The sequence below is a fragment of the Myotis lucifugus genome, unplaced genomic scaffold (assembly GCF_000147115.1).
Source record: "Myotis lucifugus unplaced genomic scaffold, Myoluc2.0 scaffold_23, whole genome shotgun sequence".
NCBI lineage: Eukaryota > Metazoa > Chordata > Mammalia > Chiroptera > Vespertilionidae > Myotis > Myotis lucifugus.
In genome coordinates, this window is record NW_005871071.1 from 7983050 (window position 1) to 8007126 (window position 24077).

At 40.0% G+C, this 24077-nt stretch overlaps 1 protein-coding gene across 3 annotated transcripts in view; it reads left to right on the forward strand.

Annotated features, from left to right (window-relative positions):
- Window positions 1-11877: 11877 nt before the first annotated feature.
- SECISBP2L (SECIS binding protein 2 like) overlaps window positions 11878-24077 on the forward strand; it is a 64765-nt gene continuing 52565 nt past the window's right edge. For all 3 annotated transcript variants that reach the window (XM_006085988.3, XM_006085992.3, XM_006085990.3), the window contains exons 1-3: window positions 11878-12109; window positions 20413-20591; window positions 23532-23856. In XM_006085988.3, the coding sequence (XP_006086050.1) occupies window positions 12086-12109; window positions 20413-20591; window positions 23532-23856 (528 nt within the window). In that variant the 5' untranslated portion in view covers window positions 11878-12085. The remainder of the gene's footprint in view (window positions 12110-20412; window positions 20592-23531; window positions 23857-24077) is intronic.

Genomic DNA, 24077 nt, shown 5'->3' on the forward strand with positions numbered 1-24077 from the left:
CCAGATGTACAAGGCATCATTTGTTTAAGATACCTGACTTATTGAAATGATTTAGAATTTCCTTAAGTTTTCCCAAGAATCTATCTACTATTGTTGATTTCTTTAGAGAGGACAGAATCTGAAATCCTAGAGCACAGGGTCTCCATTAAGCATTGGAAAATTCTGAAGATATCAGAGATGACGGGATGGTGGGATGGTGATTCTTTGGAGATCTGCAGTTTCATCTTCAATAATAAGTCACTCTAAGTGAAAGAAGTCAGACATAATAGGTCATATGTTGTAGGATTCCATTTATATGAAATATCCAGAATAGTAAGCCCACAGAGACAGAAAGTTTAGTGGTTGCCAGGGACTGGGGAGCAGGGAAATGGGAAATGATTGCTTAATGGGTAGGGGTCTCCTTTGGGAGTGATGAAAATGGTTCGGAATTAAATAGAGGTGATTGTTACACAATATTATAAATTTACCAAATGCCACTAAATTGTACACTTTATGTTATGTGAATTGCACCTCATTTAAAAAGAAAAATAAGTCACTTCTTTGGCCGGTGGGGTTCCGTTGGTTGGAGCATCATCCCATACACCAAAAGGTGGTGGATTTGATTCCCGGTCAGGCCACATACCTAGGCTGCAGGTTCCATCCCCAATTGGGGCGTGTGCAGGAAGCAACCAATGGATGTTTCTCTTTCATATCAATGTTTCTCTCCCTTCCTCTCTCTGAAAATCAAATTTTAAAAAGTCACTGACAACTTTGAAGATTTATATTAAACTTCAGTTCCTGAAGTTACAAATAACATGGTGTTAACTAACTTCAGAAATGTAATGAAGGTCTACTTAAGTGTCTTATTTGTATTGGGTTTATCGTTCCAAAGAATCTCTTTGCCGACAGGCTTTTTAAAAATGTTAATAATAATAATAGCTACCATTTCTTGTGAGTTGTCTATGTTCTAGGCATTCTTTTCGTTCTCACAGTAATCCTATGAGGTAGGTGCTATTATTATTCCAATTTTATACTTGCTCCAGTTTGCCCACCAGAGTAGTAAGTGGCAAAGCTGGACTCAAAACTCTGACCAGGCCCATGCAAAGTCTCTGCCCATTGGATACACAATTGATACAGCCCAGGGTGGTACATGCAACTGGTTTGAAGAGATCTCATTTGATAAGATAACCAAACTCTTCATATGTTTTTCTAATAGCAAATACATAGCCGTCTAATTTTCAAGTGAGTGAGTACAATAATGGGTTCTAGTTGGTGAGCAACTCCCTTGAAGGAGGAGGCAAACAGAGCTGACCCAGTTAAAGGGAACATTGCTAGAATGAGCTTTATAAGCTCCCAGTCTCTTGGGAAATACTTTGAGAATTCGGAAGCCTTTTGCAATCAGATTTTCTAATGGTTCAGATGCTCTGCACCTAGGTCCTTGCGTTCCTTCCCAGAAACTTCTCTAGAAAGGACAAGTGATACTTTCTCCACAAAGAAGTCCTTGGTAAGATCAGCTGTGTGAACTTTGAAGAAGTCCTGGCTTATTGGGTAATTCTGGCAAAACACCTTAAGAGATAATATTGTGGGCAAAGTCTTTATAGATTTTTTAAAATATATTTTTATTGATTTCAGAGAGGAAGGGAGAGGGAGAGAGAGATGGAAACATTAGTGATGAGAGAGAATCATTGATCGGCTGCCTCTTGCACATCCCCTACTGAGGACTGAGCCTGCAACCCGGGCATGTGCCCCTGACCGGAATCGAACCTGGGACCCTTCAGACCATAGGCTGATGCCCTATCCATTGAGCCAAACCAGCTTGGGCTTTATAGACTCTTGAAATGCCATGGCTAAGAAAAATTTTCCGTATTTGTGTGCATGGCTATTTGTTAATCGTGTTAAATACTCTGATGTATCCTGAGGCATATATCCTCCTCCTACTGAATATGATGCAATCTTGGACCTCAGTGTCCTGTGACTAATCTGGATCATCTGATGTCAGTTGATGTGACCCTATGGCATGAACGCTGGGCTTCTATCCAGCAGCATTTAAACAGTATGCTATTTCAAGGTGGCCTTTTCTCATGCAAAATCCATGCTCCACATCTTTAATCTGTGACTCACTACATCCTTCAGAAGTGGTTAGTCTGTCTGAAAATCACCTGCAGATATGACGGAACATGCATTCCATGTACTCAGCTGCTCCTCTTGGCCAGTGCCTGCCTCGGTTATGGACAATATTTAAAGGAGCACACAGTTGGGGCCCTTTTGAAATGTTAAATATCAGTTGCTCAAGAGGCATAATTGCTGGATTTGATTATGAACTCCATAAACCAGGTAATCCCTTCACATCTCATTTAATACCCTCCCACCCACCTACACCTACCCCCCCCCCCACACACACACGTAGCACACACACACACATGAGAGCAGGGTTCTGCAAGATGGAGTACAGTGCCCTCAGAGGAGATGAATTCCTTTTGTGAAATTCATATCTAACTACTGACTAATGTTGTAAGAATTGTGTCTTAGTCAACCTCACAGTAAACAGCACCTCTCAGTGAACTCCAGACTTGCTTTACAACTACCTACTTGGCATCTCCATTTGTATGTCTTAGGCAATCGCAAATTTACTATGTGCAAACTGAACACTGGGCTTACTACCTTCCTCCCAAACTTCCCCAGTCTCAGTAAATGGCTCCACCATTTACCCACTGCTCAGGGCGAGAATCTAAGGGTGATCTTGAATCCTCTCTTTCCCTCACAACCCATATCCCAATCCATCAACAAGTCCTCTTTTCTCTGTCTACAAAATGTATCCCAAACTGGAGAGCCCTCATCCTCTTACTTTGGCTACTCTCATCGCCTTCTTATTTGTATTCCTGCTTCCACCCCTGCTCTCCTATGTCTATTATGTAACTAGAGGCCAGAGTGATCTCTCTAAAACAAATTTAAAGAAATAATAATTTTAAAAAATCAGATCTTGACAGCTCTTGCTCAAATCCTTCCAATGATTTCTCATCACATTTACAATCCAATGAAAATTTATTGGCCTTGTGACTGCCCTGCTTTTCTCCCAAGTCTGTTCTAATTTGACTGCCTTCTTGCTGTTCTTCAAGTTCACCGAGCACATTTTTCATCGCAAGGTCGTTGCATATGTTGTCCTTTCTATCTGGAACATTCTTCCCCAGATGTTTGCCTGGCTCACACCTTAAATTTGTCAGGGCTCTGCTCACATGTCACTGTTTCAGTGAGACCTTCCCTGACCAACCTATCTAATATAGCCCTCCTATATAGTTTACCCCTTTTACCGAACTTGAGTTTTATTTATAGCATGCATCACTTCTGACATATTTAAATATGTGTTGAATGAATGAATGAAAGGTTTAGCACTCTTCCCAAGAGTACTAGAGAGTGAATTTTACCACTTGAAGTTGTCCAACTTTCTATAGCATTGCATCGTTTCCCTCTGCATACAGTGTATGTCCCTCAGACACACTTTTCCCTGGCAGTAAAAAGAATACCTTGATGCATTGGAAACTAAGTCCAAACCAATCACTCTAACATACAATTTCAAGAACATACAGGTACAGAATCGCCAACGTTGTTATCTCAGAAGGACTAAGAGTAGCAGCATTGAGTCATAGATTCCCATAGCATGCAAACATCTTTCCCCTGCAGCAGCAGAACTGCAAGATGTTACACGTGATAATAGTTCAAAGGCTGCCACGGCTGCCTGCGGCGGGGCCCTGGGTGGAGTAGGCAAAGACTCAGAACTGAGTTATACCTTTGAAAGTGCTGCGATGGTACTAACTGCTACCCACAGCACCTGACCTCAGTGAGAGCAGGGGCACTGGCTGATGTGGATTTAATGTCTCACTCAGTTCATAGCAATGGGGCAATGAGTCATACTCCAGAGCCAGGGCTAGCAGCTCTTTAGGGCTGCATGCCTCTGAGTAGAGCTTTTACAGGCTGAGAAGATAGGCAGAGAAGGAAACAGTAAAAAATGGAGAGATGAAAAAAGGAAAGGGAGTAGCAGAATGGAGAAGGAAGATCATGAAAGTCTCAGGAGATAATGAAAAGGAGACTTGGTGTGGTGAATAGAGATAGGGGAGAGATATGTGTGTGTGGCATTCCATCAGAACTCCCCTCCACCTCCTACTCTCCCCGGCCCCCTCCCCCAGTCCTGTTGGCCCCGGGCTGGCTCAGCAGCTAGGCTTTGGTAATGGACTGGATGAGAAGCAGGAGAGCTTCAGGCCGTGCCCATGACGCCCAGGGTGCTTCCTGAGATCTCTTTTGTCTTCACGTTAATTGCTGTTCTTATTTCTTCTCTCCTTTTGTTGTTTTCTCACTGCATATCCCTTGCCTCCTCACAAACACACTGCTTTTTGTCATTTGGAATGGACACATTTACTGCCTGCGAAGGAGATGATAGATTGCCCTGAGCCCTGGGAAAATGCATTAGCACGCGGACAGACATCTGAGTCCTGGGAGCAGCTCTGCTGCAGCGGCTGCTTTTCTTCGATCCAGGTGGTGGGACATCCAAATCCGCTTCCCTGTGAGAGGGGCGTGGACTTGCCAGAGGACCTTTTGCCCACAGACCCCTAGTTCCTCTTCCTGTCTCAGTCTGATCACTTTACTAGGTCTGAGGCTATTTTCTACTCCAGGGCATTTCGAGCTGGAATGAGGAGCCAGCAGTACAACTAGAGTCACGGCCAGGGCCAGGTCACGAGAGAGGAGACACAGCATTTAAGAGGCCTGCCCAGCTGAGCACAGAACAGGGCTGAGATCCAAGGCAAACAGTTAAGGGTCTCCTGCCTTGTCTCACGTCGGGAATGAGTGGCATCCTTACATACAAGCTCCTTTGCTTGCTGTATTCAAATTCTAGTTTTGCCACTTTCTTCTTTTTTTAAAAAATATATTTTTATTGATCTCAGAGAGGAAGGAAGAGGGCGAGAGAGATAGAAACATCAATGATGAAAATCATTGATTGGCTGCCCTCTGTATGCCCCACACTGAGGATCAAGCCCACAACCTAGGCATGTGGCCTGACCCACAATTGATCTGTGACCTTCTGGTACATAGGTTAATGCTCAACCACTGAGCCACGCCGGCCAGGCTAGTTCTGCCACTTTCTAACTGGACTGGACGTTATGTAAGCTCGTTAAGTCTCAGATTCCTCTGATACAGAATTTAGGAAGAGAGAGAGAGAGAGAAAGAGAGAGAGAGGAGAGAGGAAAGATACTTTCTGTAGAGGGCTCAGCACTATTTCTGGCACAATCAATGTAAGCTATTATTACTACTCAGTAGAGGATCATCATGAACAACTGTTATAGATCAGCATTCTTGACTGCTGGTGGGTGGCGGTAGTTCTCATTGTTTCTCTTCCAGAGACCTTGACCAGTCTAAAGCTCCTGAAATGTAACCTGTTAGGACTCAGCACAGCTGGGAATCTAGAGACCCCAAGGCTTGCTGGCAGGGGAAGGGCTGGCTCGTTGCCTGTCAGAAGCAACAGGCCCAGGATTGCTATAGTTGTTTCCCTTAAGAGCTCCTCCAGCTCAGATTGTGAAAGGACTGGGTAAGAGGCTGGGGGTTAATGAGCAGGTGAAACAATAAAAACACCTGGCTTGTGTGGTTTCCTGTTGACTTTGGTGTTCATGGGTCTTGGGGGGGATGAAATCACTACAGGGAAGTATTAATGCCTTCCCTATCTCCAACACAATTTTAGGGTTTTATATACCCTAAATATATATCCTAAAATGTAATATATTATATATTATCTTTTTCTCTGTCAATATTCATCTAATACTACCTTCTACCCACAGGCTGAGATAATGCAGGGCCTAGATAGTTTGGCAAGAGAGTATTGATTTGATATAATCGTCAACATGAAGATTCCAGCTATTGTTTGAAGAGGTGGAAATGGTGTGTGACACGTTGTGAAGAAACCCTCTCGTGTTCTAGGGTCTCTGGGCCTCTCGGGTCATGCACCGGGATGACTGAGACATACCTTGGGATCATATGGTGGGGCCTCCTCTCTAATATTCCCCTAGTCTGCTTCATGCTCCTCACAAGCTCCCAGATCTCATTTATGGGGAGGGACAGGGGCTGGGAGGAAGAGGGGAGGGCAGTGATTTCTTCCTACCTCATTTCCAGAGAGTGGTCTGGCATCCATTGTAAGACAGGCCTAAGAGCCTCCAGGTTACTTAACTACAAACTATGTCGTACAGGTATCTATGCATATAGATGAACAGAGACGAGGAAAAAAAATCCCCCATATGTTAGAAAGGTCACTTTGTGGGTGATTTTCTTTTTATTTTGCTCTTATTGCCATGATATTATTTATGCAAAAACATTTAAAAAACTCAAGAAAAGAGATAAAACCAAATTCTCTCAACAGGACTTTTTTCAGAGGCTTTGTTTCTGCCAGCTTTCGTTAGTTAACAAGCACTTTTTCTCTTCTGAGAGTGGTGAGACAGGTCTTGCTCAGCCCAGTTGGTTGGAAGCCTTAGGGAAATTTGGTAACAAGAGTTGCAGAGGTTGAGCTTCATAAACTCCTGGTTCCAAAAAGCAGGCCTGCTGATAAAGTGAGTTCCTGCCGGCTCACAAAGGACATTTCAGGAAGAACCTAGCTTTGGGGAACGGAGGGTATGTGTCACTAATTTGAAAAATCTAGATAGCTTGTGAACAAACGTTTTTAAAGGCAGGACAAAAAAAACATTGAGTTGAAGGAGATTTTTCAATTTCAGATTATATAGCGCTTCCGAATGGAGGGGAAGTGTCAAAGATTTATTGTTTTTCCTATCAGAAGAGAGTGTCCTCCAAAAAAGATTAAGAATTGGAATAGTTCATGAAAATAATCTGAAGGACGTCATAATAAATCTGGGACGTGATTTCCTGTTTTTTAGCTGGCTGGCCGGAAGACCTCACTGCCGTAGAAATGAATGCCAGGACTAACTCTTTATCTGGCTCTCAGAGTCCATTTATGCAATCCACTCGTTCCTCTTCAATTCACTCTTAACTAAACCAGATTATTCATTAGGCAGCTTATAGTTGTTGATCTTTCATGTGGTTGATCCTACCATCCACAATTATTTTTGGATGCTATCATCTTCCAATTTTATTTTATTCACATGCAGCCTGTATTCGCACTGGAGCTGAGGGTTTGCTATTTAAATCTACCATTTAATTATTTCTCTTCCGCCCTGGTGTTCAGTTGGTTCAGTGAGGTTCAGTTGGTTAGAGCATCGTCCAGTGCACCAAAGGGTTAGGGTTCAATCCCCAGTCAGGGCGCATACAGCAGGCAACTGATTGATGTTTCTCTCTCACATCGATATTTCTCTCTCTCTCTCTCCATCTCCCTTCATCTCTCTAGACTCAATTAAAAAAACAACAACATGCCCTTGGGTGAGGATTGAATTACTTGGGAGCTATTAAACATCTTTAAAATAATGATAATCATAATAACAATAATAACCTTCTTCTGGTGACTATGTCAACTACAATGGCAAGCTCATTCACGTTCTTGAGGAGTGTACATTCTGGGAAATAATTACATAAAAATGATACGCAGCACACAAACAATTTAAGGCAAGGCGTGGCACAACAAATTAGAGGAATTCTGCAGAGGATTCTTGTCATCCAGGAAATGGAGGAAATGAGTTGCAAGATGGGAAGGGTATGCTAAGTAAGAAGAACCATGTGAGCAAAGTCAGGGAGGGAGAAAAGCACAGATGCATTTGGAGCAGGCGGTGTGCCATCTCTTAAGTTTTGGGGCTGAGCAAGGTGCATGCTCTCCTGCACATCCCCTACTGGGGATCGAGCCCACCACCCGGGCATGTGCCCTGACCAGGAATGAAACTATGACCTCCTGGTTCCTATGTCGATGCTCAACCATTGAGCCACACTGGCTGGATTTAAGTGACTTTCAAAGTCACATGGCCTCTAAGGGGTATTGCTAAGATATGCTAAGAAATTGTGGCTTAGCATTGTTCATCACTCATCTCCAGCCCATACAGGGTGGGGGTGGGGTGAGGGGACTGATGACTCATGAAGAGTATTGCTTTGGAGATATCTGATACCTACCTACGCCTCCAATGGGGAAGAAGAGATGCTTACTTGCTTACTTCAAGCTATGGTGAGAGGAGCATTCAGGGAAACACTTGGACAACTTGATACAAGGGAATACAGGGACCTGAGGAAACCAAAGGCAAACCAAAGAGACACAGAGAGAGACACTGGAAAAAAGTTGCATTTATTAAAAAAAATATATTTTATTGATTTTTTGCAGAGAGGAAGGGAGAGGGATAGAGAGTTAGAAACATCAATGAGAGAGAAACATCAATCAGCTGCCTCCTGCACACCCCCTACTGGGGATGTGCCCGCAACCAAGGTACATACCCTTGACCAGAATCGAACCCGGGACCCTTGAGTCCGCAGGCTGACGCTCTATCCACTGAGCCAAACTGGTTAGGGCACAAGTTGCATTTTTACCAACTGCAGATACATAAATTGTTCCCAGGGAAAAGTGTACTGATGTTGACAATTAATTTTGTTATGCACCAAAAATAAGATGGATTAACGGGTTGATAGAGGGATGGATGGATGGATAGATATGGGATAAATCGAGTGTAGTAAGATGTTCCCAAGGATGGTAGGAGAGAACTCTTTCTGAAGTCATTTAAAAAGGGAGCCTAGCTAAGAAAACAGCTTGAACCCTCAGAAGATCAAGGGCTGAGGTCTAGGGTCATATGTGGTTCCCGGAAGTGACTTCACACATGGGATGCATCTAAGACACCTTCCCATCAAAACCCAAAGGTGGAAGAATCTAAAAGCTTAATCAGTGAGTAGTGAAGGTGGAGGAGGTGGAGATGAAAAAGGAAGAAAGCAAAAATAAACGTGGCTTCCGCCATGTCCCCCTACTGCAGCCTTCGGGCCTGAAGCAAAACTGAACTTGGGAAAAGGACAAGCTTTAAGTTGGAATGAAGTTTGCATGACTTTCATGAGATTTCATCCAGGCCAGTAAAAGAAGTAGCTTTCAGAGTTTTTGGAGAGACAGTGGAGTAAAATATATAATAATTTTGTTCTTGCTTCCTACTCAATCCTGCTCATTCAATAACATGCACAAGCCTAACAAAACCCAACCCTGCATGAAAGAATCCCGATTTAATATCATATCACACATTCATTTATTCAACAAATATTTATTGAGCACTTGCTATGTGCCAGGCACTAGCATAGGTAGTAAGGATACAACAATGAATTAGATAAACATGTGAAATAAGTAGCAAAGTTTTAAAAGCCACAGGGGTAATGGTCACATTCTATATCTTGATAGAGATTTGGGTTACATAGGTTCATGCATTTGTTAAAACCAGAGTTCAATATTTATTTACAGTTTTTTTCTTTTGATGTAAAATTTACATATAATGACATGCACAAGTCTTAAATATGTATTTGCTGAATTTTGACAAACATATCATCATCACAACTCTGTCTCCCTCCATTGTCAGGAGATAACCTTGCCTTCTGCTTCACTGAGAAAATAGAAGCCATTAGGCCTTTCCTCAACTTATAAATGTATTTGCAGCCGTATCTGTTCTTTCTGCCTTCCCTTCTATTACTGGGGACAACATGCTCTACTCCCATCTGAGGCCAATTTCTGCCTCTGAGTTTTATATCCTATCCCTTCGACCTGCTAAGAGACCCTGCTCTATTGGATTACCCCTCACCTTGAACTCTCAGTTCAAGGAATGTGCTTCTTAAGTGTAATGCTGGATTTTCTTTCTTACCCCAGAGTCCTCACACATAACATTTCCTTTGTTTGGAGTCACTTTCCTACTTCTTCTGCACATATCATCATTCCTATGCACCCTTCAGGCCTTTGCTTAGATGCTATTTACTTAGATATGACTTCACTGATCTTCTATCTCACAATATGGTAAAACCTATTGAACTTTCTTTTTCATGACACTCAGCTTGCCTGTAGTTTCTTGTTTTAGGCCGACGCTCTATCCACTGAGCCAAACCGGCTTCGGCCACAGTGCCTTCTTAACTGCTATAACTCCAGGCCTAGCATAGCACCTGGCACATTAAATATTTGTTGCTGAATGAAATAATTAAATGCTTGTAAATGTCTTCTTTTTCTTCATGTAATTTAATTTTTTAATTCTAATAGCTATTTCAGTCTTTTCCAGGATTATGTTTAAAAAGGAGGACACTGTAACATTTTACTCTTATAATTTCTTATAATTCTGTTCTTAAATTTTAAATAAATGTCCTGTACATAGGAGATTCTCAACAAGAGAATAAAAATCTTATGCTATGGAAAGTTCCTTAGAGATCCTATGTTTCAATTTCCTCAGGAAGAAAACCTAAGTACTGTACTATTTTTATGACTGAATTATTATTGCATTCTTATTATCTTTTTACTCAGATGGGGGTATCTTATGGCTAGAAACCACTAGTGGGGGAGACATTCTAAAAATTCAGAGTTCTTTCTGACTTAAAATTGTGAGGGAGGATGATCATCTGTTAGTTTACATAACTACATCTTATAAATAGCTTAGTTTTCCTGAGCAAACCTAAGTTCATTCAGTATTCATTGATAGACACGAGGGACCTAACATTACATGCACTGCTCATGTGTGTAACAGTCATACATGCATGTGCCATTTAAACACATAAATATGTATACACACATACATGGATAATTTGAAGAGGCATAAGAGTTAATAAAACTAAGAAAGGAGAGAGAGAGAGACCTCCTTACAAAGGGTTTTACTGCCAGCCTTGATTTAAGTCTTTTTCTAATAATTTTTTAAAAATTGATTTTTAGAGAGAGAGGAGGGGAACCGACAACCTATCAGAAGGATGCACCAGATGACACCCAACCAACTGAGCCACACTGGCCAGGGCATTGGTGTAACTCTTGTTAACTCAATATAGCATCTGTCACCAGGTCAAAATACATGATCAGCTTAAGTACAGTTAGGGGCTTCACAGACCAGCCTCTTCATGGGGTCCTATCCAAATAAAACCAGACTAACAACCTAGACTAGCTGAAAAGGCAATTCAGGTCTCTACCCATGTTCCCCGAAGCATGACACAGCAAACTTCCTAAAAACTCTTTTTTCCAGCTCAAATCTCCACATCCATCAGTCCCCCAAACAGGAGTAACCGCTGCTCTCTTCTTTCATTTCTGTATAATTTAGCTTATGTAGCTGTTTATTTTTCTTCCTCGCCCTGGAGCTGACCGGCAAGCAAGAACTCTTCTGGACGGTGCGCCTGGGGAGATGCCCAGAGGGAGTCTGCCAGGAGGGAGTCTGCCAGGCTCAGCAAGTGTCCAGTTTCAAGGCAGTCTCTTCCCCACGGAGCTAATGAGCTGGAGATGAAAGGAACGAGTGATCAATAAGTGCAGTGGAAACAGTAACATCCCAGCGGATACATAATTACCTGTTGGGCGGTATGTTCTATGGTATTTCCCTTTACAGTCATGACTCCCTTTAGCTGGTAACATAGGAAAGGATCATATGTCCAGCGGGCAGATCAAAAACTCTTACAACTTCCCTAAGAGGTGGTTTGGGTTAATGACGTGGTCTCTGGGGTCCCTGAAGACTTGTCCTGAGTCCCAAGTGGCCGCTACGCCACCAGTTTAACACTCCAGAGGGGCAGTTATGTCCAATACGAAGCGCAGAGCGGCTGGGCACCTGTTCCTAGGACCGCCCGCCGGGACAGCCGGCAGGTGAGCCAGCGGGTTTCCCGCCCGCTCGCTCCAGGCGGCGCCCTGGCCACGCCCACTTCCCCCCTCTCGGCCCCGCCCCCGCCCCGCCCTCCCGCGCGCCGCCATTTCCGACTACGCCTCGGCTTATTTCGGCTCGTCTCGGCTTCCGTCCCAGATGATCCCTCCCCGAAGGAGCCACCGCCTCCTCCACCTCCCGAAGCTGGGTCCACCTCCGCCGCCTGTGGCGTAGCCGGACTCTGCGTCGGGGCCAGCCAGAGAGGGGCGGAGGTCCGGAGCCTGGTCTAAGCCCGAGCGGGGGGCCATGGAGAAAGCGGCCCGAGGCGCTCTCCACACCGATTAAGCGGGCCCGTTGCGGCTGCAGGCGCCATGGACCGAGCCCCAGCAGAGCAGGTACGCGGGCTGGGGCTGGGCCAGCCGGGCCGGGGGGCTGGGGTGGCCGCCTCCTCCCGGCGGGCTCCGAGCCTGGGCCCTGACGGCCGGGGTCGTCGGGTTCCCGGATCCCCTGGCGCGGGAGCCCCGCGGCGCCCCGCTCCGCTGCATTGTTCCCGATGCTGCCTCGGGCAGGGGCACTTCTGGAGCCTTGTTTACCGTCCCCCGCCCCGGCTGGGGCTGCGCTTGTGCCCCTCCTCCCCGGCTGGGGAAAGGGGCCCGAGGACTCCAAGGCGTCCGTGCTCCCCGGGTGGAGGGCTTATAACTTCCACCGAATCTGCCCCCCGCTCCCCTCCCGTCAGCTCTGGAATGTGTTTTCAAGGTGGAAAGGCTTGTGAGGGCTCCTCACCCAGAGAGGCTGTCAAGAGCGAGTGATGGCTGCGGAGGGGGGGCAGGTAGGGGCTTTTTTAGATCTGCGTTCCATCGAGCGGAGCAGTGTTTCTACGGTGGCTTAAGGGAGGGGTTCCCTTTAAGATATGAACTACCACGGCTTCCCCTTGCCCTTCTACCTCATTATTTTGCAAAAATTAGTGTGTGTGTTTTTTAAATCAGGCTTATATCTTAAGGGTATAGGACCCGAAGCATGCATTCATGGAAGCGATCCACAAAGAAGTCCCATAGTGTCTGTCTTGTTTTTAATTGCACCAAGTTCTTGATTATCCTTGCAAAGTAGGTGCTAGGAGGCAGGGATTTTTACGTTGTCATCCCAACTAAAAATATGTACATATAAAATAATGTTTTATTCCCCCCCCCCCAAAAGTTTCAGTATTTTCCAGTCTTGAGACCTCTATGAAATGACGGAAATTTGATGAAGTCAAAGTTTATTCACTCTCCATTCCCCTCTTCAATCGCAGGCCTTGCCCAGTGATGAACTAGTCTAACAGATGAAGCAAAAGGAGAGATTAGTGATTTGCCTAATTATTTTACAAGTGGATGATTAACACCGTAATAAAGGAGACAGGATTTCCCAAAGTCCTCTGTATAATTGATTATATGTTGCTAGCCAAAGCCAGTTTTGATTTAGAAATTGGGCTCTTTCAGCAGGCAGAGCAGTTTCCTAGTTGTGTATATTTGTTTCTAGAAAAGCTTTAGTTATTTAAAAAAAAGCTTTATGTGACTATGACTCTGAAGACGCAAATGTGTTTATGAAACAATACGTGGGTTTACCAAAGCAAAATTGATTGGAGCGTCTTGGCAAATACATATGGGCTTTCCCTTCACCCAGAGTATTCTATAGAAGGCCTATATCCAGTTAGTGAAAAACAAGATTTTAAGGTATCTATTAAAAATGCCTGAGATTTCAAAGCCTGACAAATTAATAGGAAATTTTCTCGAATGATTTTCTTGTATGCGTGTCACTAATGAAAGGGTTAAACATTGTGGCCCTCTACCATGATGCCAGAACTATTACCGGAATGCTACCACATGTATACTTAGGGTTCCTTTCATCCTAGAGGAGATGTAATTAACTATTTAGATGATCACTTGTGTGTGATTATCTTAACAGCAAGTGCTATGAGCAAATTATTTGAACTAGAGAGCCTCTTCCTCTTTCATCCTACATTTTTTCAAAGTCCACAACCTATTTAAAATTTTGTAGAAATTTAAGAAATAGAAGAAAACATTTTTTCCATTCTTTTTCCTCCAGTACCTCCTGCCTCTTCCCCAGCCTGATCCTAAGTAAGAGAAAAATTTCAACCACTCCCTTGAAATTACCCCCACACATGGAAACCAAGATCCAAAAAAGTGGTGCTGTTTTCCCTAGTTCATGCTGTAGGCGGTTGATTCAGGGGTCCCTGGATGGCAGGTGCTTCATTTTATATTAGCATATTTCTGGGGTAAGATTCCATTATTTTCATGATATTTTCAAAGGGATCCATCATTGAAAAAAAGCTGCCATTAACTTAATGGTAAATTGGGTCTAGAACAGATTTCTCAACTTTGTGGAGTTCTTGATCGTTTCTACTATACCAGAGTAATGCAAGGGCTTTTCTAGGTTATTAGGAATATACTTTTATATTTTTACTAACCAAGTGAATTTAGATAGGTAAAAATTATGAAAAATATATGTGATAATGTGTTGAATTTCCATTTTTCCTCACAAAATGATTTTGTGTTTTTTTTTTTTTTTGTTTTTTTTTATTTTAAACCAGTGTTAGTTTATATTCAGAATTTCTGGGAATGCTTACAGCATTTATAACTTATTATAATGTTGGAGTGGTTAGCAATTAATAGAAGGTAAATTTTCTTTTAAAGTACTTAATATAAACTTTCTGCATTTCATCTTAACTTAATTGAAATCCCTGGAGTATTACCCAGTGTAACTTTTAAAAATATATCTTTGATTAAAAAGATAAATTGTATATATTTGGTCAAGATTATAAAAATTTGATCAAGATTATAAAAAGTTGCCCTAACCGGTTTGGCTCAGTGGATAGAGCGTCGGCCTTCGGACTGAAAGGTCCCAGGTTCGATTCCGGTCAAGGGCATGTACTGTGGTTGCGGGTACATCCCCAGTGGGGGGTGTGCAGGAGGCAGCTGATCGAAGTTTCTCTCTTATCGATGTTTCTAACTCTCTATCCTTCTCCCTTCCTCTCTGTAAAAAATCAATAAAATATATTTTTTAAAAAAAGATTATAAAAAGTTATTAGGAATATGTGCTAGATAATAGTCTTAATTGCAATAATGACTATATGAAAGAATCTTATAACCAGAAGAGAATTTCAGGAATATTATCTTTTAGCAAGACTATTTTAAATCAAAGCAAGTAGCTTAATTTTAACTGCCAGATTTAGATGTTCTGAGAACAGATACGGCTTGATATAATGCATTTTTTTTATCCTTAAAAAACAAAAAGAAAAGCTGGTGTAAAGGGATGTGAAGAATAAATCATGAAGTTTATTTTATTTATAAAGGCTTTAGTGTTTCTATTTTTAGAAAATTTAGAAGTGTTTTGAGATTTAAAAAAAAATAAACAATGGCCTTAGAAGTGACAGAACACTTGAGGTTTACAGTCTCCTTTGAATTGTTAAATAATTTAAATATTGGCTTAAATTTTTAGTACATTAACATTAGATAGGGGATTTTTTGTTCGTTTTTTAAGAATTGACAATGTTCTTGATCACTATTGTCTTTAATTCTTAGAAAAGCAAATGTGTAACAAATAGACATGACTTCATACAAAGTGCTGTTCACCAGTAAACATTCAAAATTATCTGGCTTATAATTCTTTCCTTTAAATAATGTATAAACTTCAAATAATATCAACACTGCAATTAAACATATTTTAAGTAAATTACTATAAAATGTAATACATAATATTTATAGTTTGCCTTTATGAATATAAGCTAGTAATCTGTTTTAACAGTTTTTTAAAATAAAAAAAATAAAAGTAAATAATGCTCATTTAGTGAAAATGCCATTTGGAAATTTTAAAAGGCAGCCTATTTAATAAAAGGCTAATATGCAAATTGACTGAATGCCTAATGACCAGTCGTTATGACGCACACTGGCCACCAGGGGGCAGACACTCAACACTGGAGCTTCCCCCTGGTGGTCAGTGTGCTCCCATAAGGGGAGTGCTGCTCAGCCAGAAGCTGGGCTCACAGCTGGCGAGTGCAGCGGCAGTGGCGGGAGCCTCTCCTGCCTCCATGGCAGCACTAAGGATGTCTGACTGCCAGCTTAGGCCTGCTCCTCATGAGTTAGACATCCCCCAAGGGCTCTCAGACTGTGAGAGGGCACAGGTCGGGCTGAGGGGCACCCCCTCCCCCCCTGCACAAATTTTGTGCACTGAGCCTCTAATTTCCCATAAGCCCTTAAATCGAAGAGGAAGTAAAATAGAATTTTATGTTACTGAAAAAGTAATAACATGCTGTAGTGAAAACCTATGAATGTGTCTGAGGCAAATATATAGTATAAATACTTTCATTGTTAAACATTTTAAAAGGAAAATAAAAATTAAGCATCCAAGGCAAGGAGTTAGAGGAGAAAACCCACAAAAGCAAGGGAGAAAATGTAAAAACATGAATAAAATAGATAATCCAAAAACTAGTATTAAATTTAGAAAACTGGTTTTTAGAAAAGCACTATCAGATTTTAACAGGATTAGATGCAGTCTGTTTTAAGAAAAGGGGGAAATATCTGGATATCTATCCACTGAGCCAAACCGGTTTCGGCTGATTTTTTTTTTTTATGTGTAACTACTGCAGTTTATTTTGGCAAGTGGTTTACTTTTCATTGTAAGCCATTCCAATCAGAAAACAATACAGCTAGCAGGTATCTCTTAAGCATTAAAATGTTTTTCATTTAGAAGACATTTATTTTATCTTTTGCCATAACATATAAAATATCTTAATATTTGATATATCAGATTTCTACCTTAACACAGTAAGAATGTGGAGGCTTTCCATGATCATATTTTTTTCTGTAGGTGTGTGGTACATACTGAAATTTCACTGTGGGAGAGTGCCTTACTGTGTTCCAGTTCAGTCTTGATATTAAGTGGGTGACATTTTTCTGTTGCTTAATCTGGGAAAATTATTTGCACTCTTCTGGAAGTTCTATTTTGGAGGGGTTTAATGTACATTTCCTGCTCATGTGTGCTTAGTAATAATGTTTGCCCATTTTCCCTAAACCTGTCTATACTGTGCTCTTTCCTGAATATATGCTCAATGCATATTTATTGAATTATGAAGACTTTTAGTGATATGAATGCATTTGTTTAATAAAAACCTCATTTTAAAGAGCGCTTAATGAGGTTTTTCTAGTTTGATGTTTTGAGAAATTCTTGGGTTTTCTAGATTACTCACATTAATGAGGTTTTATTATTGACATTTGTTTTAATATATGCAGATTTTAAAATTAATGTGGAACTTTTTTCCCAATACATGTTTTTGGGATTATTATGATTTTTCATTAGTTTGGAAAATTCTGAAATAATATCTAAAAGAGAAAGGTAATTTTATTATGTAGTGTTGTATTTTTAAGCAAATAATACAGGAATTTGTTCTTTGTAGTTAGACTTATACCATACTTATATTTTCTTTACTTTAAGGAGACAACTCCTTACTATAAAATTTCTGATTTCTAAAAAATAGATTTTGGCAAAGGTAGAGAGAGTAAAACCAAAATTCAAACTGAAGAATATTGCATGAAGTAACTATTCTAATTTTCTCAAAATGTTTTTGTTCTCCACTGTGGTAAGACATTTTTCTTTAATTTCTATACTAGTATAATTGAAATATTGCCAGAATCTGTTGCTTACTTAATGTATTATCTATACAGGGTTTATTATATGGAATTTTAAGAATAGTTCACTATCTTAACATTGCATTTCAGGCCTGAAAACAGCAGATGCTGCATTTTGATGTATTATAATGAAGGCCCCAAAGTCACAATAAACAACTTCTAAAAACATACAGAATTGTAACTACAGGGGAAAGTTAGCCAGTCTGTTCCTACTAGTGACATCTTCTGTTTGTACAGCTGTTGACTACAGCAGATTCTCTTTTTTGCTGAACACAAAGGATCATTTTAGTGTTTGTGAATTGTATTGTTGAACTCTGATATCTAGAATTACACTTAGAAACCAGTACAAACTTTAATGTTTAAGGGTATATAGGGGTGGGCAAAAGTAGGTTTACTGTTGTGAGTACTCGAAACACAGAGCTTATTTTTCTATTATTTCTATTAATTATTGTATTATTTATTATTAACCTATTTTTGCCCACTCCTGTATGTGAAGACATTAGTTATAATTTATGCATGACACCTTTTAAACAGCGACTTCCCTAAATTCATGAGACCCTTAAGTAAAAGTATAGATGAAACTAGTAAAAAAAACTTGCAACTTTTTACTTGAGTAAGAATTTGAATTTGTTGTTACAAAAGTAATTTATGACATTATTTTTTTTTGGTGGGGGGGTGTCCAGAAAAATGTTCTTAAAATTTTTTTTGTTTCTTTATAATTATATTAATAGCACTCCTTTTTTCATGTTAGACTGAGAATTTGATGTAATCATATTCCTTGTTTTAAAACAAATCCTAATGTCTTCTCGTCCAGATTTATAAAACTATTCAGAAAATTCATATAAGTTCAGAAGGACTTTTTGATTTTTAAAAATACTAAAAGTTATTTTTTAGTATAGTTAAAATGATTTATTTGCCTTCTTATGCATATGTATAAACTATATAAAGCAAGCTTCCATTATCTGTGTATTATTGTTGAAACTCAGCTTTTTTCCATAATTAGGGAAACATTTATTAGGTTGATTATTTTATGCCTTATATAAATAAGTTTGAAGTTCTAGTGACTGTTACAGTGCATAGAACTGGCTTATTTTATTAGCATTTTTACCTCCTGTGTTGAAATTCAAGAAACTGAGTTTAGTTCTCAGATATTTGTAAGTTCAATGACCTATCTACTTCTGATTTGGTTAGTGGTATAAAAGTAGACTTCAAAGTTAAATCAGATTTGAGGAAGGATATTGAATTAATACTGCTATATAGTTCAGATTATCTTCTTTTGCCTTTTTAAAAAGTACTTCTGAATTTCCAGTGGAATCTTTTTAGAGGAATTTTTTTCTGAATAAGGCTATATATTGAGCATATCAAGTCTTATCTTTAGTGTTTCTTGGATTTGTTACTGATTACTTTTCTGAGAAACAGGCCTGAAATTTATTCTGAGAACTCTGCCTTGGTGAGAGCTTCTAATAAATGCTATCCTAGTGTGTTTGTTGGGGAAAAATTCTGGTTAGGATTGTTGATTTGAGGTGATTGATTTGAGTGGTTGAAATATTGGACTGCATTTCACTTACTGGTTTATATTTATGTGGTTTTTTACATTCTGCTTTTGCAGAATGTGCCTATAGGTTTTTTCTTTTACAATTAAATTTTTAAAATTTGTTGTTAAATATGACAGATGTAAAAAGAAAACTGCCTAACACCAATATACAGCTAAATGAATTATATAAGGTGAATACCTTCTAAGTATCACCCAAATTAGGACACAGAACGTTGCCAGGCACCCCAGAATTTCTTCCCAATCATGTTATGCCCAGATTTCAGGATCCCCCAAAAACCAACAGGGAGCCAGCAGTCCGATGCAAAAGCATAAGAGTCTGTATTTCAAGCTAGCTTGAGCTCCCCGTCCACCAGACTCACCGACACATCGGCAAGCCAAGTGGCCAAGAGACCGAACCCCGCGTAGAGACGGGTTTTATAAGGGGGGTTGGAGTAAGGGGAGGAGAAAGAACTGTGCTCTGCCGATTGGCCAGGCGCAAGTTGGTGTCTTGTTCCTGGGTGTGGCTAGCAGAGGCTTAGACTTCCGGGAAGAAGCTCCTTGCCAAGCACATGGCCAAGGTAAGATGGAGGACGTAGCCCTTACCCTGGGGCAAGATGGAGGGCGTAGCCCTTACCCTGGGGCAAGGTGGAGGGCCTAGCCCTCGCCCTTTCAATCACAGCTCCTTCTTTTCTAACAGTAATTCCTGTTCTGACTTTTATGGATCGTACTTACTTTTCTTTATAGTAAATAAATGTCACCCATATGTGCATTCTTAAATACTTTAGTTTTTAAAGTGTCTTTTGAATCTCTAGATTTATTATAAGAAAAGATATAAAATAAACTAAAATGGAGTATATATTCTGAATTACTTTAGTTTGCTCAGCTTATCTTCTGGGAAACTGAAGTACTTAATTTTTCCCCCAGTTTAAGTGTGAACCAGAAGTTTTCTCCCCCTTATATATGTATATTTTAAATTCATCTTAGACATTTTCCTTCCATGCTAATCTAATTTCCTGAGAAGGACAGAAATAGACTATTTAAACAAATATAATTATCCTTCAGAATGCTGCTTAATGATCTCCCCCCCCAAACAAAATTAGTTAAAAACACATTGTTATGGAAAAGAAAACCCAAACAAAACAAAACACATTGTTAGTCTGCAGAGCTAGATTTCTTACTGCCAACCTTATTTGGGGACTCTGAGGTTTGACTGACTTCCTTCTACTCTTGATTGTTAAGACATGATTTACTAGAAATGTAGTAACCTTTGATAAGTTTTTCCCAGTTTCATTTAATGACTTTTGCTGTATAACTTAATCATATTTAATTATTTTAATTTGTCATTGTGTTCCTTTGGATGTTTTGTGAATAATGAAAAGAGACCTAATTACTGTTTGTAAAAACTGACTTGTTAAATTATGAATTAATATTACTTAAATTTTTTGTTCATTTGTTAATAATGTGTTTCACTTTCTCTTTGAAGAATGTCAAGCTGTCAGCTGAGGTAGAGCCATTTATTCCCCAGAAGAAGAATCCTGATACATTTATGATCCCTATGGCACTCCCAAATGAGAATGGAAATGTTTCTGGTATAGAACCAACTCCAATTCCCAGCTACTTGATTACTTGTTATCCATTTGTGCAGGAAAACCAATCCAATAGGTAATTTGTTTATTATTTTCTTTTTTAGTTGGGGTGGGGAAGGGAGGGGTAGAAACATAGAAGTTGACAAAGCACACCACTTAATTTTTTTCCTTTTATAACTTGTAAACATGAATCATTTTTCTATTCATTAAGAGGAGTAAATAAAGCCAAGTGATGTAGAAATTTGAAAACTATTAACATGGATTATTTTCTCATTCTTTCTAAAAGGATATGGAGTTCTTTGGATATATTTTCTATAATAAGTAAAATTTGTCTGAAGTAAATTGACTTAAAGGGAGGAATGAATTACTCAGAAAGAGATAAGCAGAAACGCTTTTTTGAGATTAAGTATCTAATCATAATTGCCAAGGTAATCTGGCATAAGAAGAAAATATCAAGGGATAGTCCTTAACTTTGAAGCTTTTATGGTTAGCTAGCATAGACTCTGATTCTAGTTCCAAATTTAGCTTCAGTGCTATAGCCTACAGCAATGGTTCTCAACCTTCCTAATGCCGCGACCCTTTAATATAGTTCCTCGTGTTGTGGTGACCCCCAATTTCATTGTTACAAATTGAACATAATTAAATCACAGTGATTAATCACAAAAACAATATGTAATTATATATGTTCTCTGATGGTCTTAGGCGACCCCTGTGACCCCCAAAGGGGTCGCGACCCAAAGGTTGAGAACCGATGGTCTACAGGATGATTTAACAAATAGCTTGCAATTCAGATAATGTGTAACCTAGTAACCACTAGGTTTCTAACTCTGCTTATGTTGTCTGGATGATTAGCACTTCATTGGTGTAGTTTATTTTATTGCTGTGTAAAAGTAATTTTAGATTCTTTCAAGTTATATCACACACAGAAAATTGTACTTCTCTAGCATTGTGGGATAAATGGATGAGGTAGCTAGGCTTAGAGTCTTCTAGACTCTGCCCAGACACCCCTGAGGGCTAAGGCAGTCAGTATTTCTACACATCTATAATCCATTTAGTGTACCAAGGCACATTCTTTGAGAAATTACGGATAATGAGATATGAGATCACTAAACAACTTTCTCAAGTTAAATATTCAAGTTAATAATCTGAAACTCTTAATAGTTTAGGGGATTGGACAAATAGTAGAAACTAAGGGATCCTTCTCAAATAAGTTAGCATTATACTTAAAAAATCTTTGACCTATATGGACTATGTCCATAGTGATTTGTAAACTAAAATTAATAATAGTATTTTTTGTATTTAACAAAATGATCAAGTGTATAGTATGGCAAATTTAATTTTTCTTACCTTACCAAATAATTTTTTTTTTGGTTCTTTTTAAATTTATTTTTGTTTGTTAATCCTCACCTGAGGATATTTTTCCTTTGATTTTAGGGATAGTGTAAGGGAGAAGGAGAGACACAGAGAGAGAAACATCAATGTGTCTGTACACATCGTTTGGTTGCTTCCATTACAGCCTAACCAGGGCCAGCAGGGGTCAAGCCTGCAACTGAGGAACGTGCCCTTGACCAAAATCAAACCCGGACCCTTCAGACCACAGGCCGATTCTTTATCCACTGAGCCAAACTGGCTAGAGCACCAAATAATCTTTTGAGAATTCATGAGTAAGCCAGTTAGCAGATTATGTAAAAATATTTTCAGAATTATGGCAGTGAACATTTTTCCATTTTGCTTTGTCATAGGAGTAGTGAGGAAAAGCTCTATGATCCAGCTCTCCCTGACCCCTCATTCATCAGCAACAACCTTCTGTGAGAAGGACTGCTGAGACAAGAAAAATCTTGCTGGTGCTTTATAGGAACTGCACTAGAAAAGCTCTAATACTAGGAATAGTAGATGGCAGTGGACAGGCTTGCCTTTTCTTCTCTTCTTTCCCTTGGATCTGAAGCCTGCTTCCATTGCCAAGAAGGGAAGCCAGGAAAAGAGCTGGACTTGGCCAAGTATTTAAGGGAGTATGGGAGAGGAGTAGGAGGCCCTTGGGTCTGAGCTAAAGAATGAGATGTGGAGGAATCAAATCACCTATTATAGTGATCACTTTACACAATGATCACCTTACACTGGTCTTTGCAGAAGGCTATCACAGTTATTAGCATTGGGTGGGAACGTAGGACTGCTGGCAGATCCAGCAGCTAGGTGTTTAACTTTTAGGCGGAAATATCATGAGGATGTTAAGGAGAAAGTTACAAATAAGAATATGTATTTTTAAAATATTGGAAAGCAGTAAAACTAAAACTATCAGTTTGAATTCCTTTATACCAGGGGTCCTCAAACTACGGCCCGCGGGCCACATGCAAATACAAATATTGTATTTGTTCCCGTTTTGTTTTTTCACTTCAAAATAAGATATGTGCAGTGTGCATAGGAATTTGTTCATAGTTTTTTTTTAAACTATAGTCCAGCCCTCCAACGGTTTGAGGGACAGTGAACTGGCCCCCTGTTTAAAAAGTTTTAGGACCCCTGCTTTATACTGTCATTTAAATTGTTATATATACACTAGAGGCCTGTTGCACGAAAAGATTCATGCAATAGGCCTTCCCTTCCCCTGGCTGCTGGCACTGGTTTTCCTCCGGCACCCAGGACCCAGGCCTTCGCTCCAGCCGGAGGCGCCTCCAAGCCTCTCGCGGCTCCAGCAGCCGGAGCCGCTTTCAGTCTTTGCTCCACCACTTCGTGCCTACGTATGCAAATTAGCCGCCATCTTTGTTGGTGGTTAATTTGCATATCCCGCTGATTAGCCCATGGGAGGTATAGCAAAGGTACGGTCAATTTCAATCTTTGTCTATTATTAGATAGGATAATTTCTATAGCAAAGAAACATATAAGATAATTTTATCTCATTTTTCAGAATTATTGTGAAGCTACTATTCTGTTCTGTGTTTTCTTTTATTAAAATGAGTTGAGATTTTACTTTAACATTACTTTTATAATTGTCAATAGCTTTGTTCTGTTTTTGTTTTTACAGACAGTTTCCATTATATAGCAATGATATACGATGGCAACAGCCCAATCCAAACCCTGCTGGACCATACCTTGCTTACCCCATTATACCTGCTCAGCCACCTGTTTCTACAGAGTATACATATTATCAGCTGATGCCAGCACCATGTGCCCAAGTTATGGGTTTTTATCATCCTTTTCCTACACCTTACTCCAACACCTTTCAGACTGCAAATACTGTAAATACTATAACCACAGAATGCACTGAACGTCCAAATCAACTTGGACAAGTCTTCCCGTTGTCCAGTCATAGAAGCAGAAACAGTAACAGAGGACCAATGGTACCAAAAGTAAGTGACTGATTTTGATTGGCTTTTATGTTTGATATTTCTGTTGTTAATAATAAAGTAATCTGCCACTTGTATTGATTAGCTTTAAATGCTGAATTGACTGCAAAACATTTTGTTCACTATCTATCTATATATATAAAAGCCTAAGTGATCGGCCAACTATTCGACTGGTCATCCGACTGGTAGCTATGACGTGCACTGACCACCGGGGGGCAGATGCT